At 49.4% G+C, this 14,268-nt stretch overlaps 3 protein-coding genes across 4 annotated transcripts; 2 read left to right on the top strand and 1 right to left on the bottom strand.

Annotated features, from left to right (window-relative positions):
• Positions 1–2,145: 2,145 nt before the first annotated feature.
• LOC117836211 (heavy metal-associated isoprenylated plant protein 6) lies at positions 2,146–3,846 on the bottom strand. The gene is made up of 4 exons (XM_034715592.2): positions 3,596–3,846; positions 3,203–3,489; positions 3,013–3,091; positions 2,146–2,896 (listed from the first exon to the last, which is right to left on the bottom strand). Exons 1-4 carry the CDS (start codon positions 3,723–3,725, stop codon positions 2,298–2,300), a joined length of 1,095 nt encoding a protein of 364 aa, XP_034571483.1. The 5' UTR covers positions 3,726–3,846; the 3' UTR covers positions 2,146–2,297.
• A 1,952-nt stretch (positions 3,847–5,798) lies between these two features.
• On the top strand, positions 5,799–10,814 carry LOC117841063 (transcription factor-like protein DPB). 2 transcript variants are annotated; one of them, XM_034721632.2, is made up of 9 exons: positions 5,799–6,339; positions 7,157–7,233; positions 7,483–7,526; positions 8,214–8,291; positions 8,374–8,520; positions 8,596–8,664; positions 9,389–9,496; positions 9,630–9,700; positions 10,277–10,814. In XM_034721632.2, the coding sequence occupies exons 1-9, from the start codon at positions 6,008–6,010 to the stop codon at positions 10,512–10,514; spliced, it is 1,164 nt and encodes a 387-aa protein (XP_034577523.1). In that variant the 5' UTR covers positions 5,799–6,007; the 3' UTR covers positions 10,515–10,814. The 2 variants fall into 2 exon arrangements, with proteins under 2 accessions (XP_034577523.1, XP_034577524.1); XM_034721633.2 differs by having other exon boundaries at positions 5,803–6,339; positions 9,389–9,487.
• A 903-nt stretch (positions 10,815–11,717) lies between these two features.
• Positions 11,718–13,847, top strand: LOC117840514 (peroxidase 44). Its single transcript, XM_034721028.2, has 2 exons — positions 11,718–11,936; positions 12,013–13,847. The coding sequence occupies exons 1-2, from the start codon at positions 11,730–11,732 to the stop codon at positions 13,300–13,302; spliced, it is 1,497 nt and encodes a 498-aa protein (XP_034576919.1). The 5' UTR covers positions 11,718–11,729; the 3' UTR covers positions 13,303–13,847.
• Positions 13,848–14,268: the final 421 nt, after the last annotated feature.

Here is a 14,268-nt window from a genome sequence, read left to right as displayed (position 1 = left end):
CTGGATATTATTTGATTAATTGTAGCCGGACATGTATAGGTGGTCAGATAGTGCGCGTGGTTTGCATGCCGGATCAGCTCAATTAGCTATAGCACAAACTTGTGTTTTGAAAAATGCTTGGTGAACTTCTGCAAGCTTACGCAAACCCTAGTTTTGAAGGGCTAGTACTAGCGATTTGTTAAAAAAAAATAATCATAGTTGAGCGACACTCCAAGCAATTGGCGGGAAACGGAACTCTCTGTCCACACGTCAGAAAATTAAAAAGGTGACGCACTACTTTTCAATTTCCAGACGACAAGCACAAAATAAGATGACGAGGATTTTGACATTAACACACGAGATTAGAATAAAAGTCATGGAAATCTGAATACAGATAAGCACAAGCTAACCGCAGCGCAAAAAGTTGCAAAGCTACAAAATAGCCGGAACCGGGGAATTTGTCCCGAGGAGAGAGACCTGCTGACCCTTTTGCCCTGCAGTGACGTCACCACGTGCACGCTCTAATCCTCGGATCATTCAACGTCAACGCCCCGCAGGCTACGAAAAATCGCTCTTCTTTAATCTTTTATTCCCAATCAACCGTCGCGTTCTTCCGTGGTTGCTGGGATGGATGGTTTGGTGGTGTGAAAAAGGCATGCAAAATGCGTGCGAAAAAGCGCATGGGAAATGGCTACGTTTCCCGTCCGGATAACGCCTCCTCGGACGCACTGAAAACGTCAGGAAAAAAGTGAGACGAGTCCTCCAAGCTACCAACACGATTCGTTGGTTCTGTGGTTGGCGACCGAGAGAGCGAGCCCTTCTAGTCGCGAATCGCACGCGGCTACCAAACCGCGGTTGCTCAGAGATGGATGGTCTCCGAATGGAAACGAAGAATTTCATCACAAGATAGAAAGGCTTTTGGAATTTTTTCGATTCACCGCGTAGTAAAAAGATCTCCCGGTCCCCAAATGTCAGAAGGGGGCTGTGAAGTGTGAGCCACTTAAAACGACGGCACGGGCAGGCTCCAGCGTGTCCTTATTACCATCGCCGAGATTTTTATTTCCTGGCTGTGATCTTTCCGCTAGATCCGCATCCATCTCTTCTCTTGCAGCCGCGAATGCAGCACCCGGAATTTTTTTTATCGAAGCAGAAAATACTAGTATGCACGAAGAAGATGATGTAACAGGAAGAATTTTTGAACCGCCTGTCCTTGTCGACTCCACGTCGGACTGGAGAGAGCAACACCAAAATTGCGGCCACGACGCATCGACATGGCGCGGTCGATTGTTAAAATAGTCGTTTTTGGAGATTTTCTGGTTAGCCAAGAACCGCACGTACTAATGGAAATTTAATTGAATTAATTGCCGGATTTAAGTGGCGCCAAGCATCAGGAATTTACATGACAAGAGGGTACCATTGAAGGAAAAGGCAAGTTTTATATGACCGCAATTAGACCTTCAATGTTGTATGGTGCATAATGTTAACCTAAAAAAGATGACATGTCCAGTAGATAAGTGTTGCGGAAATGCATATGTTGCGTTAGATTTGTGGTCATACAAGAAGGGATCGAGTCCGAAATGAGGATATACGTGATAGGTTAGGGTAGCACCAATTGAAGAAAAGGTTATCCAACCCCGACTGAGATGGTTTGGACATGTCCAACGAAAGTATCCGGAGGCACCGGTGTATGGTGGAACCCTAAGGCGTGATGATAATGGGAAGAGAGGCAGAGGAAGACTAAAATTAACATGGAAAGAGGCAATAAAAGGAGATTTAAAGGATAGATAAGAGTGCTTGGAAAACAACTGTACCCGACTCTCATTAGGTTTTAACTCTAGCCTAACCAACTTGCTCTAACCTAACCAACTCGCTCATTAGGTTTTAACTCTAGCCTAACCAACTTGTTTGGGAATGAAATGTTATGTTGTTGCTGTAATTGCCGGATTATTGAGTGCTAGTAAATCACACCACCACCACGTCTTTGATCAAGTAACGGCGACGAAGACGAGCCAGTCCACAATTCAACATCGCTGACCACGCACCACCGATAGACACTTTCCGACCAGGACCAGCTCATCCCATCCGTTAAAAAATGTTAATGCGGCCAAATTACTAACCAGTAGACTAGAACAAAGCGTTGTTGATCAAAAGATGAGATCCGAAGGATTGAACAAATGAAGCAAAATTTGATTACTGAAATGCTCCTAGAGCTCTAGAGTAAGTGGAGCTAAATCCTAATTGCGTTATGTACATGTCGAGAACTCGAGATTTTCCCGGCTAAGGCTAAAGCTGACGACGGATCAGTGAGCTCTGCTTCGTCACATGACGGAGCAGGCGTTAGGGTTCTCGTCGCTGAAGAGCTGCGGCGCCGGCGCCATGTCGAAGCGGTAGGGGTACGGCGGGTACGCCTGCTGCTGGCTGCCGTCGGGCTGGTGCTGGTAGCCGGGGTGGGGGTAGTAGGTGGCGGCGCTGGGGTTGGCGTGACCCATGCCATCGGCATTGCCGTAGTAGGGGTACGGCGGATAGTAGCTGGCGGGGGGCGGCGGGCCCTGCTGGTACGCCACGTACCCATGCGGCGGCGCCACGTGATACGTGCTCGGCCCCGCCGGCGCCGCCATGAACGCCGCGGCGGCCGCCGTGGACGGGCCCGCAGCCGCCACCTCGATGCCCTTGCCCTTGGACTTCGTGTCGTCGCCGACCGGGGCCGCAGCCGCGCCCTTGTTCTTTTCGCCCTCGCCGGCTTTGTCCTTCTTGTCGTCCTTGCCCTCACCGCCGCCGTCTTTCTTGGCGGGCGCCACGGCCTCGACGTCGCGGTTGAGCTTATCCTTGAGGTAGGAGAGCATGGCGGGGATGTCCATCGTGCCCCTGACCTTCACCTCGTCCTTGGCATTGCCGTCGAGCACCACATCCTTCACCCCTGGAAGACAAAGTCAAAAGCGTCAATTTTTAAGCTGCCGAACAGAAATTAACAGCAAATTCAGGGTAAAATCAACTGAATCAGAGAAGGAACGTCGGAACAGAAAAAACTCTCACCTTTGATCTTGTAGATGCGTCGCCTTATGCGGTCGGCGCAGCCGTCGCAGTGGAGGCGGATCTTGAGCAGCACCGTCTCCTGCGGGGAATCAAAAGCAGAGGCGTTTTTTAGTTGCAGGTCAGAGGAGTGTCGTTGGAAGCGGGGGGCAGCTGCCGATTGCGTGGGCGGCATTGCCTGTTGTGTACCGACCTCTTTGGGTTTCTTCTCCTCCGGCGGTTGCTTTTTCTCCTTCTCCTCCTTTGGGCTCGCGTCCTTGTCCGCCTTCTTCTCGCCGGCGCCGCCGTCCTTCTTCTCCCCGGCGCCGGCGTCCTTAGGCTCCGCGGCGGGGGCGGTCTTCTTGGGCCCGCCGCCGGCGGAGATGATCTCCACGGCCTTCTTGGTCTTGGCCTCGAGCCGCGCCTTGAGCGCCGCCGCGTCGGCCGTCCCCGTCACGACGACCCTGTTTGCCGCCGCGTCCGCCTTGATCGACTCCACCCCTGCGACAAGAACCGGCGGCGAGTCAGCAACTCAGCAGAAGAAGGAACCGAACGAAGCTAGAATCGCCAAACCGGCCGAGTAAAAATTAAAGGAAAGATCACGTACCAGGCACGCGCTTGATGGCCTTCTTGACCTTCTGCGCGCAGCCGGCGCAATGCAGCTCCATCTTCAGCACGACGGGCTCCGCCGCCGCGGCCTCCTCGGCGCGGTCATCTCCTCCCTTGCCGGCACCCATGGACTGGACTCTACTGGACTCTGAATTGTTGTTCCTCGGACGGGCGTGTGTGTGTTTTTGGATGGGTTTCTCGCCGTGCTTGCGCTGGATTTTGACGAAGAGAGGAAATGCCGAATGGGTGCGCCGAAATAAATAGGGGGAGCAGAGAGGGGAAGGAAGGGGAGGAGACAACAAAAGGGAAGCGAGAGACCCCCCTCTCCGCGTGCGGCGGGAGGTGGGGCCGGGATGTCAGGCGGTGCTGATCCGTATCCGCGTCGGACAAAGCGACCCCCCGCCTGCCTGCCCGCGGTGTCTTGGAGAAGGCGGTAAGTTTCTGCCAGGCTGCCGCCTGCTGCTCAGCTCATGTCTGGTGGCGGCTGGTGGACTGCTGGTCAGCTGTGGAACTGGATTTGGATGAGTGCCCGTTACGGTCAGCTGTGGCGTCACCGCGCAGATGTCCTCCCTGGTTGTTCAGGAGTACTGTAGTACCAGTACTGTGCTTAGTGTGCTGTACTACTCCTTCGAGGACCTTCTGGACTCCTGGTACTGCTACCACACTGCAAAGCCATTTTCTCCGAACTATTTTAAGCCCTGGTTTAGTTCACTCCTAACTCCCAATTTTGGCACTATGCAAAAAGAAGATTCCCCATCACATCAAACTTGCGGTAAATATGGAGTACTAAATGTAGACAAAATTAAAAACTAATTGCACAGTTTTGTTGTACTTTGCGAGATGAATCTTTGAACCTAATTAGTCAATGTTTGGACAATAATTCACAAATACAAACGAAACGCTACAGTGTGCTACAGTACTGTAACAGTAATTTGGCACCTCCAAACTTTGGCAACTACACAAGACCTAAGTATTGTACTGGTGCGGCTTAATGTGAATTTTCAGCTATGAGTTTGATCCTCTTTTGTGTCGGCGACACGCGTCACACGAGGACACGGTGGCACGTGCTACAGCAGTGGTACGCAGTACTGTAGGGGTTTGGTTCGAGCTGCATACGACCATACCTCTGTGCATGCAAAGGCGAAGCGAAACACGGGCAGCGGCTCGAAATCTTGTAGGCCCGGTCGCCCGGAAGCAAGCTTTGCATATTTTTGTGATGTGAAAAGGTAGATCGCACGAACGAAGGTTAATGTCCATTCAGTTACAGCTGTGTGCCCTAAAAAAGTTACAGCTGTGAATGTTAACTCAAGTAAGCAAGTAGTACTCCATAACGAAACTCTCATCTTCTTTATGTTTTCGCTGCAGTTCCATGCATGTGTTGTCCGATGTGGCCATGAGTTTACGTAAGCCATAACGAAACCGCAAATGCAATGCCAGGAACTAATCCTACCATCCAGTGTGCTCGGCTTAGGAGAGAAAAGCAAAAGGAAACTCCCTCTCATTGATGCAAAGGGACAAGCTGCAGTTTCTTGCTACTACTACGTCCCCTGCATGCCCTTTTCTTTTCGCTTTCCTTTTTGTTTTTCCCTGTTCCTCACGCGCGTGGACATGGCGTTTCCTGTCGACGGCGTGATGCGGGCGATGACGACACATGTCATGCGGTCATGCCGTAGGATGGAGACCTCAGAGGCTCAGACCTCAGACCCGTCTTGTCTCGCCGAGGTGGGGGTTAGGGCATGGAATCTGGACGACGCCTTCCACAGGTTCCACTGCTGTTCCCAGTTCCCAAGCGGCGGTTTCCTTTTCTACGCGAACTGGGTCGGAACCTGCCCGTCTCGAATCTCCTAGGCCCAACGACGCGGACCTGAGGGAGCGTGGGCTACACGCTTCCTCCACAAATGATGGCGCGTACCCTCCTTTTTAACCTCCGCGTTGCCCCATTTTTTTGACAAGGAAAAATTCCATCTTTTTTGTTGACCATACTGTTCAGAACTTTTGTTGCTGGGTCGTCAATTATGCAGCTCATATACGTGGGCTGGGCTAGTATGGGCTGTCCGTCAGTCCGCGGATGTTCTCCTGCGTGAGTTCGCGCCTGGGCCGCCGGCGGCCTGCTGCCCCCACAGGCGGCCTGCTTGCGCGACGCCCACCGTCGTCACGTGAAACCGCCAAAAAGCCAGCAGCTACAACAAAGGGAAGAAACGCGAAACAAACGGCGCAAACCAAAAGAAAATCAGAAAAAATTCGGGTTCCCGTGTCTGCCCGCTCTCCCGACGATTTCCATCTCTCCCTCCATTTTGCCCCCCTCCTCCTCCTCCTCCTTGTCGCTTTAGGGTTTCTCCAGCTCTGCTCTCCGGCTCGCTCCCTCCCCAATTCCGCGCCCCCGATTCGGGCGCGGTCTCCCCGCGTCGTCATGGTCTCCGGCGTCGCGGACAACCCGGACGGGGGCGGCGGCGCGCCGGGCGCCCAGCTCCCGCCGCCGCCTATGGGGGCCCGGGCGGCACTTGGCACGCTGCCGGTCTCCGGTGGCGCAGCGCACTCCGCGTCTACTAGCGGGGGGAGCGCCGGCTCTCCGTCCAGCCGCAGCGAGCAGAACGCCCCCGACGGTGCTGGCAAAGGGGCGGCTCCGGGGTCTGCTGCGGCGGCGGTGGCGGCGTCCACGCCGGCCAGCGAGACCACGTTCCTCCGCCTGAATAATCTCGACATCAACGGCGATGATGCGCCGTCGTCGCAGGCTCCTACGAGGTTGGTTTGTCCGAATGGCCTATGTTATCAGTTTCGCCATCCGGCTGTTGCTGTGTGTGTCAGTGTTCCATTAGAAACTTGTGGAGATTGGGTGTAGTCACGTGGAGTGCCAATGCTTGTTCGCGGAGCCATGTTTGCCCGTTATTCGAATTATGTTGTGGTTTGGTTGCTATGTGGTTAATTGGTTATGTTGGAGGTAGGCATTGCTACAGTGTGCCTACCATTAAAAAGGACAGGAACAATGATACTGTAGGGAATTGCACGTTCTGTGTTGTAATTTATGTGGTACTTCCCAGAGGTTGTAGAATGGCTACAATTATTTGTTTAATTGTGCTTCTTTTGTTGTAAAAACCTTTGTTCTTTAGTTAGTAGGGTGCTTCTTCTCTCTTGTTTCATTTAAAAAATGTATGTGTTAGCTGTTGTTTTGACATGAATGTTGAAGCGTTTTTATGTGTGTATATAAGCATGATCTACTCCAAAGCATATACTGGATTATGTATTGTAGGTTTGCCATCCTAATTGTCTATTTGATGTATGCACCCATGTTAGCCAGTAAAAACATTGTCCATATGACCTGTTATGTTCTAGAGTCATATACTACAGATAATGAACCCAGCAGTTTTTCGCACCACTCGTGTGGGTTGTCTATGATGTTGCTAGGCTAGCAAGACTTCCATGTATAGATATTTACTTATAATAATAAAAAGTTGAAAATTCATTTTGGAGAAGTTTCTACTTCTCTCAAGACTCTTACTCTCTATTGTATCCTTTTTTTTAAGTTACTTATCTAAGTTTTTGGTGCATTGTAAAACTGCAGCAAGAAGAAAAAGAGGGGTGCACGGGCAGTTGGTCCTGATAAAGGTAACCGGGGACTGCGCCAGTTCAGTATGAAAGGTGAGGCTTTTTTTTTCCCCTTCCATGTTAATACTACGAACTAACAGTTATCTTTGAAATGTTAAGATAGGAACATGGTGCAAATGTAAACATTTATGCAGTTAACTAGTATGCCTTCTCAGTTTCCGTCATGTTACTGCATTCGTTCTGTGATAGACTCAAGGGCTGTGTGTAGTGAATGCTACAGTAAAACAGTGGGTTCAAAACATGGTAGGTGCCTTAACATGTGTTTCATTTGTTCCTTTGCAGTTTGTGAGAAAGTTGAAAGTAAAGGCAGAACAACATATAATGAGGTTAGTGCCTTTTCATTTTATTACCCCAATTTTTCTTTTTGTTATGCGAATCATGTATTCTGGATCAGATGGGTTTACTTTTCTGATAAAAACTGCAAATTTGCATATGCAAAGCTCCTGATTCCTTTGCATGCATGACATTTCTACCTTTTAAGATTCGATCTACTATTTGATAGGGGAAGTAAAGTGTGATACAAGGTCAACCAAATGGCATTTAAATACAGGAAGATCTGTCCACTTGATCATTAAAAACTCGTCTGATGGGGAAGGACCGTCTCACTAGGAAGAACTCACTATTGCACCTGGGGAGCTAACAGTTATGCTACAAAAGTGTTGGCAACAATCGATCATTAACTGACTTGTTCGTGTAGGTCCAGGCATACAAATTGCTCTACTTGTCATTCTTGTTTCGTTAGTTTTTCAATAGAGGGTCAACATTGTGACACCATAAAACTTGATGGTGTCATATATAGACCAACCTTTATGACCAGCTTGCTTCATATCCATGCTGGCCCCCATGGTCCTAACATTATTACGGATTTGAAAATGAGAGTATTGGTACTATACATTGTTTGTATCTAGATAATTTTGGGCTTCCTTTTGTTGACTGAAAATTCCATTGGTTCAGCGTTGTTCTGTAGTGATACTAAATTTTGGAGTTCATAGTTATCGTCTTCCTTTCGACAGGTGGCAGATGAACTTGTTGCTGAGTTTACAGATCCCAATAATAATATTGAGGCACCAGATCCTGAAAATCCCAATGCAGTAAGAAATATGCCTTCTCCTTGGTATGAATTATTTATTCATTCTGATATGTGCTTGGTCCTCACTGTACATTAAAACGCAGCAACAATATGATGAGAAAAATATACGACGAAGAGTTTATGACGCTTTAAATGTTCTGATGGCTATGGACATTATATCTAAAGATAAAAAGGAGATCCAGTGGAAGGGCTTGCCTCGGACTAGCATAAGTGATATTGAAGATTTGAAGGTTCTGTTCTCTCTTAATGCATTTTGACAATTGATGCACTTTTGCTAGTTTTATTCACTGCCTTGTCCTTTTTAGATGGAGCTTGTGGGGCTGAAAGGTAGGATTGAGAAGAAAAGTGCTTACTTACAGGAGCTACAAGACCAAGTAAGGATATGGCATCACTTTCCTCTTCCCACCTCTGCTTCATGCGGTTGGAACTATTATATGGCACAATCCTTAGAGCAAAAGAGCTGATAGTGCTGTGGAATTTGTTTCATGGTGGCTTTACACAACCAAAGTTGCAGTCTAGAATGTGTGCCACACTTTTATTTTCATATGTACTGATTGAATAAATATTTTCTTTATTGTTTTACAGCTGCATATTTGTCTCTTTGGCTGAATAGTTAGTGTAACTTGCTGTTTTTACTGCCTTATGTTGTCCACACCATTGTATATAGGGCCATCATTAGGGCTCCTGCATATGTATTTCATTTTTTGTTTGTGATGTTTCATGCTTCATAAAAAATACTTTGCTTCTGTTTTTGTCTCTGCTGGTTTTGATTTGTAGAATGCATATGTCAACTGTCATATACAGTTGTCACATTCAATAAGCTGTAGCAGATTGGCTCCTGGACAAGCTAGTTTTCGTGAAACCAATGGCCTTTGCACCCTGTCAGAAAAATATGAGAAATTTCATACTCTGATTTTACTGATCACCTGGTGTGCCATCAGCATTGTTCACCTTGTTTGTCACACTATTGGTTCACAGAAAATGTCTGCAATAATTGTTAATTTATATCAATGTTTGCTCTGTCTTACATCTAGTGCTTCTTATCACCTACCGAATTTGTGATTTTCATACCATGAGCTCTTTTTTTGGCATATCAAGTATGTAGGCCTGCAAAACCTGATCCAGCGAAATGAGCAATTATATGGTTCAGGAAACACACCTTCTGGTGGAGTGGCTTTGCCATTTATCCTAGTACAGGTGAATAAGGTTACAATTCTATGTTTCGCTCCCTTTTTTATACACAATGGAGAATGGACCAAGTGGAGTGGAGGTTAGCTCTACTTGCTTCCGCACATGATTTAGAGCTAAATGTCAAGGATATTTGTTCTTTTGCTTGCAGACCCGTCCTCATGCAACTGTGGAAGTCGAGATATCAGAAGATATGCAGTTGGTGCATTTTGACTTCAATAGGTGAGACGAGAATGAGCCTCTTTCTGCCTTATTCCTAGTGACTGCTCTTTAGTTTGATCGTTTGCTGGTGGGGATGTTTCATATTCAATCTCATTTAAATGCTTGGTGTCAGGGTTGTTTGCAAATTTATGCAATATTGAAGCATCATGACTGTTGTTTAACATGAAAATTATTTGCTGTTGGCTGTACTAGTATTAAAATAATTTTAGTGACACGCTGAGTCTGAGTAGCTCTAATTTTAACCAGAAGATTCCACTAAACTAATTTTCAAGTTTAGAGTTGATGCAAACGGTATCAATGCAAAGAGCATTTTGTTCTCAACACTGTAGTTGGTACTTGCCCTTTTGTGTCTGTAGTACATAAGAATGGGGTGCAAGTGTGAAACACTATCCTAAACTGGATAGATGAGAAGCATTCACCAGGATTCTGAATTCCATATAGAAGAGATAAAATAAGAACATTGTCAAAACAAGTTATGTGAATGAAATGTGTCTAAAGAGAATTGGGCATATATGCTTCTTAGATAAACTCAAGCTTTCACTCTGAATCCTTTTTAATTTGTGTTCTGACCTGCAGCACCCCATTTGAGTTGCACGATGACTCGTATGTCTTAAAAGAAATGCGGTTCTGTGGAAGAGAACAACATGACAGTGCTCAAGAGATGATCTCAAATGGAGGTGAGGGCTCAAGCATGTCAAATATTTATTGGCAACAGGTACAGCATCCAGGGCGGCCAAATAATGGCACAGTTGGTTTACCAAGCTCACCGCCTATTCCAGGAATACTGAAAGGGCGTGTGAAGCACGAGCACTAGCGCTAGGGCCTTTGTTCATTGGCCTTGTTGCCTGGGCTGGTTGTTTTATTGCATCTCTTCATTTTGTAAAGGGCCTGTAAATTATTGGAAGGGGAAGGTAGCTTGATCTGATTTAGTTCTGCACCAGATTTCTAGAACGACAGGTGCCCTGAGTAATCCTAACCGTCTTTAAATCGGTTCCTTTTGTATGGCTGAGAAAAGCATTGACGTGTTGTAATTTTGTAGAGCATTGTAAAATAGTTAACGTTTGATTTGAATGAAATGGCAGCAGCTTGCGTGCTTTTGGGCACAAGAATCTTATCTAGCGAATTTCTTGTACTTCTCATGTGATGATCAGACATGTCCAAATTTTACATAACACGTAGCTACGTGATTATGATTGTCTTCAGACAATGAAAATGGTTTGAGATTAGATTCAATATATGACTAGCCAAACCGTTCTAGTTGAAACATCACATCTCATTGAGTGCGCATAAGGTGCTTCAATGAGCCACCATTGAATTCAAGAGTGAATCACTAGAATTTCAATGAGGATTTTTTTTAAAAAAAATGATGCAATGATAATGCTTAAGGTGTTGCCACCCAAGACGGAGAAGGTTTTCGCTTGTGGTGTAGTCCATGCGAAGTGTAGTGATCTAAAGCAGTGGTGGATGAAACGGATAGACTTGCAATTTTTGAAACCTCGCTTGTAATGGTGTTTTTGCCAGTTTCTGAAATTTCATCGATCCCTCTGAGGTTTAATATGTTTGCTGTGAGCATGCGACATTTTTGCGTTCTGATAGGTATAGGGTTTAACGTTTACACAAGCTCTATGCTACCCCATCTGCTAAAATCTCAGACGAGAGAGTGAAGGGGAAATGCTCTTGTGTTGCTGCAAGCACTTGTCAATGCACTGACTACATGGCACCACTTCCCATGAATATATAAACCCAGCGAAATTCATGTGCATCCTCCTGTTGCTACACCAGCTGGAACGCGAGCGTCGCTGCGCGGCCACGCCCTCGTCGTGGAGTCGTGAAGAGCTCCCGACATGGCGCGAGACGGAAGCCCTTTCTATTATTACCCCGCGGGAGAGAGCCGCTCGTCGCGTCCCCGCCGTGTCCACCGGCCCGCCCTTCTCGGAGGCTCCCCGGGTTGACCGCCTCCGCGTGGTCGCGGTATAAGCGTGGGCCAGACGAGCCCCGGCATCGCACGGACCCCCCCCCTCGCTCCACGATGGACGCCCGCCTGGTGACCCTCCTCCTCCTCGCGGCCGCGGCGTCCGCGCCGCTGGCCTCCCCGCAGCTCGACAGCGCGTTCTACAAGACGACGTGCCCGGACGCCGAGAAGGTCATCTTCGACGTCGTCCAGAATCGGTTCAAGCAGGACCCCGGCACCGCCGCCGGCCTCCTCCGCCTCGTCTTCCACGACTGCTTCGCAAACGTAACGTCTTCCCCGGGTGGCGTTTAATTTCTGTGCTCCTGCTGCTCTGCTTGATCGATGCATGGTCTCGATGCAGGGCTGCGACGCGTCCATCTTGATCGACCCGCTGTCGAACCAGGCCTCCGAGAAGGAGGCGGGCCCGAACATCTCCGTCAGGGGCTACGACGTGATCGAGGAGATCAAGACGGAGCTGGAGAAGAAGTGCCCGGGGGTGGTGTCGTGCGCGGACATCGTGGCGGCGAGCGCCCGCGACGCGGTGAAGCTGACGGGCGGCCCCGCGTACGAGGTGCCCATGGGCCGGCGCGACTCGCTGACGTCCAACCGCGAGGACGCCGACGCCCTGCCGGGCCCCGACATCGCCGTGCCCAAGCTCATCGACGAGTTCTCCAAGCAGGGCTTCAGCCTCGAGGAGATGATCGCCATGCTCGCCGGCGGCCACTCCATCGGCATCTGCAGGTGCTTCTTCATCGAGACCGACGCCGCGCCCATCGACCCGGAGTACAGGAAGAACATCAGCGCCGCCTGCGACGGCAAGGACTCGGGCACCGTCCCCATGGACTCCGTCTCGCCCAACGTCTTCGACGGCACCTATTTCGCCCTCGCGCTCGCCAAGAAGATGCCGCTCACCATCGACCGCCTGGTGGGGATGGACCCCAAGACGGAGCCAGTACTCAAGGCCATGGAGGCCAAGCCCGCCGACTTCGTCCCCTTATTCGCCAAGTCCATGGAAAAGCTCAGCGTCCTCAAGGTTCTCACGGGGAAGGATGGCGAGATCAGGAAGACGTGCTCCGAATTCAACAACCCGCAGGCCAGCAGCGACACGTCGGTGATTCGGATCAGCTCCTTGAACCCCGACCAGATGGGACTGTCGCAGCCAGGGGCGGCCAAGCCGGCCGTCGCGGAGGCCAGGAAGGTGGCGCCCGGCGGCGAGGAAGAAGCAACCAAGAGGATCAGGAACGCAGTCAAGCTTACTAAGACCTTCGTCAATGAGGCGGCCGCCAAGGTTGAGGGCGGAGTCGTCGTCAACAAAGCCGCACAAATCCAGACGCCCAAGCCCAACGTCGTGCCAACAATCCAGCCACCCAAGCCCGTCGTGCCAACAATCCAGCCACCCAAAGTTGTGCCAATAATCCCGCCGCCCAACATCGTTGTGCCACCGATCGGCGGGGAGGTCAACAAGGACGCCGGGGTCCAAGCAGCCGGCCAGGTTTCAGGCACCGCGGCGACCAACAAGGCCGCGGGCATCGACGAGAGCAAACTAACCGCCGCCGGCAACAAGATCCTGGGCGACGAGCCGGCCAGCAAGTTGCCGGGCGGCGAGACCACGGACAGGCCCACCCCCAAACTCCGCGGCGCCGCGCAGTAGATGGGGTAGCCGTTGGGTTACCTGCTGCCTGCAGGCAGCCTGTTTGGCAGTGATCAGAGACAGGGCCCCCATGAGCACCATATGTGTCTTCCTCACCCTTATTTTCTCACTCTCACTCTCTTGTTTGTAGAAGAAGGGACGAGCAACGTACCGCAGCTGATTGGTAGGTCTAATTACGCAACCACCGTTGTGTCGATTTTTTTTTCTGACAGCGACCAGAACTCTCTAATCATTTTTTTTTCTTTCGACTTCGATCATTATGCTGTCGAGACAAAAGTTGTACTGTATGTTGTTCTGGCAGCTTAGGGTGCCGACGAGTAAAAATTGCACCAATCTCTGCTCTACGCAGAGGGATATACAGTGTAAGTTTTTTTCTTCATAGAACAAGTCGCTGAAAAGCGCGTTGTAATTCATGTTGCAAGCAATGGTTCGTCGCATCATGTTTTGGTGCGAAATCTTTGAAAGAAGTGAGGGAGGCGTGCGTTTATATATGCACAATCTTCGTATTTGTTCAGTATCTATTATGTATGAACGGGTAGATGTAAAGTTGACAGAGTACCAACGAACAGCCTGTTCGCTTCAGCTTATAAGCCGACTGAAAAGCTGAAACGGCTGATTTGTTGTGAGAGAAAAACACTGTTTGGTGGCTGATAAGCCGGCTGAATAAGCTGAAGCGAACAAGCCTTTCTAACCACGATACTCAAGCTCTGTGCTGCTTGCTACTGTACCTACCGTACCTGACTGCAACTCTGCAAGTCTGCCAGCTGAACTGAAAGTGGGATACTTCATGATGATGCACGAGTGAACTGCTTCAGTTTTTCTGAATCCCGAACAGCACCGAGATTCAGCATCGGTGAGCATGAGGTGCTATCGGATGCTGCTACCATCGGCGCCGGGCGTGAGGGCCAGGGAGCTGGCGCTGTGGCGCCGGGAACTGCAGCTCCTCAACAGCCTGAGAGCTGAAGA

Source organism: Setaria viridis, chromosome 9, assembly GCF_005286985.2.
Source record: "Setaria viridis chromosome 9, Setaria_viridis_v4.0, whole genome shotgun sequence".
Lineage (NCBI taxonomy): Eukaryota > Viridiplantae > Streptophyta > Magnoliopsida > Poales > Poaceae > Setaria > Setaria viridis.
This window is presented reverse-complemented; position numbering and strand designations above follow the sequence as displayed.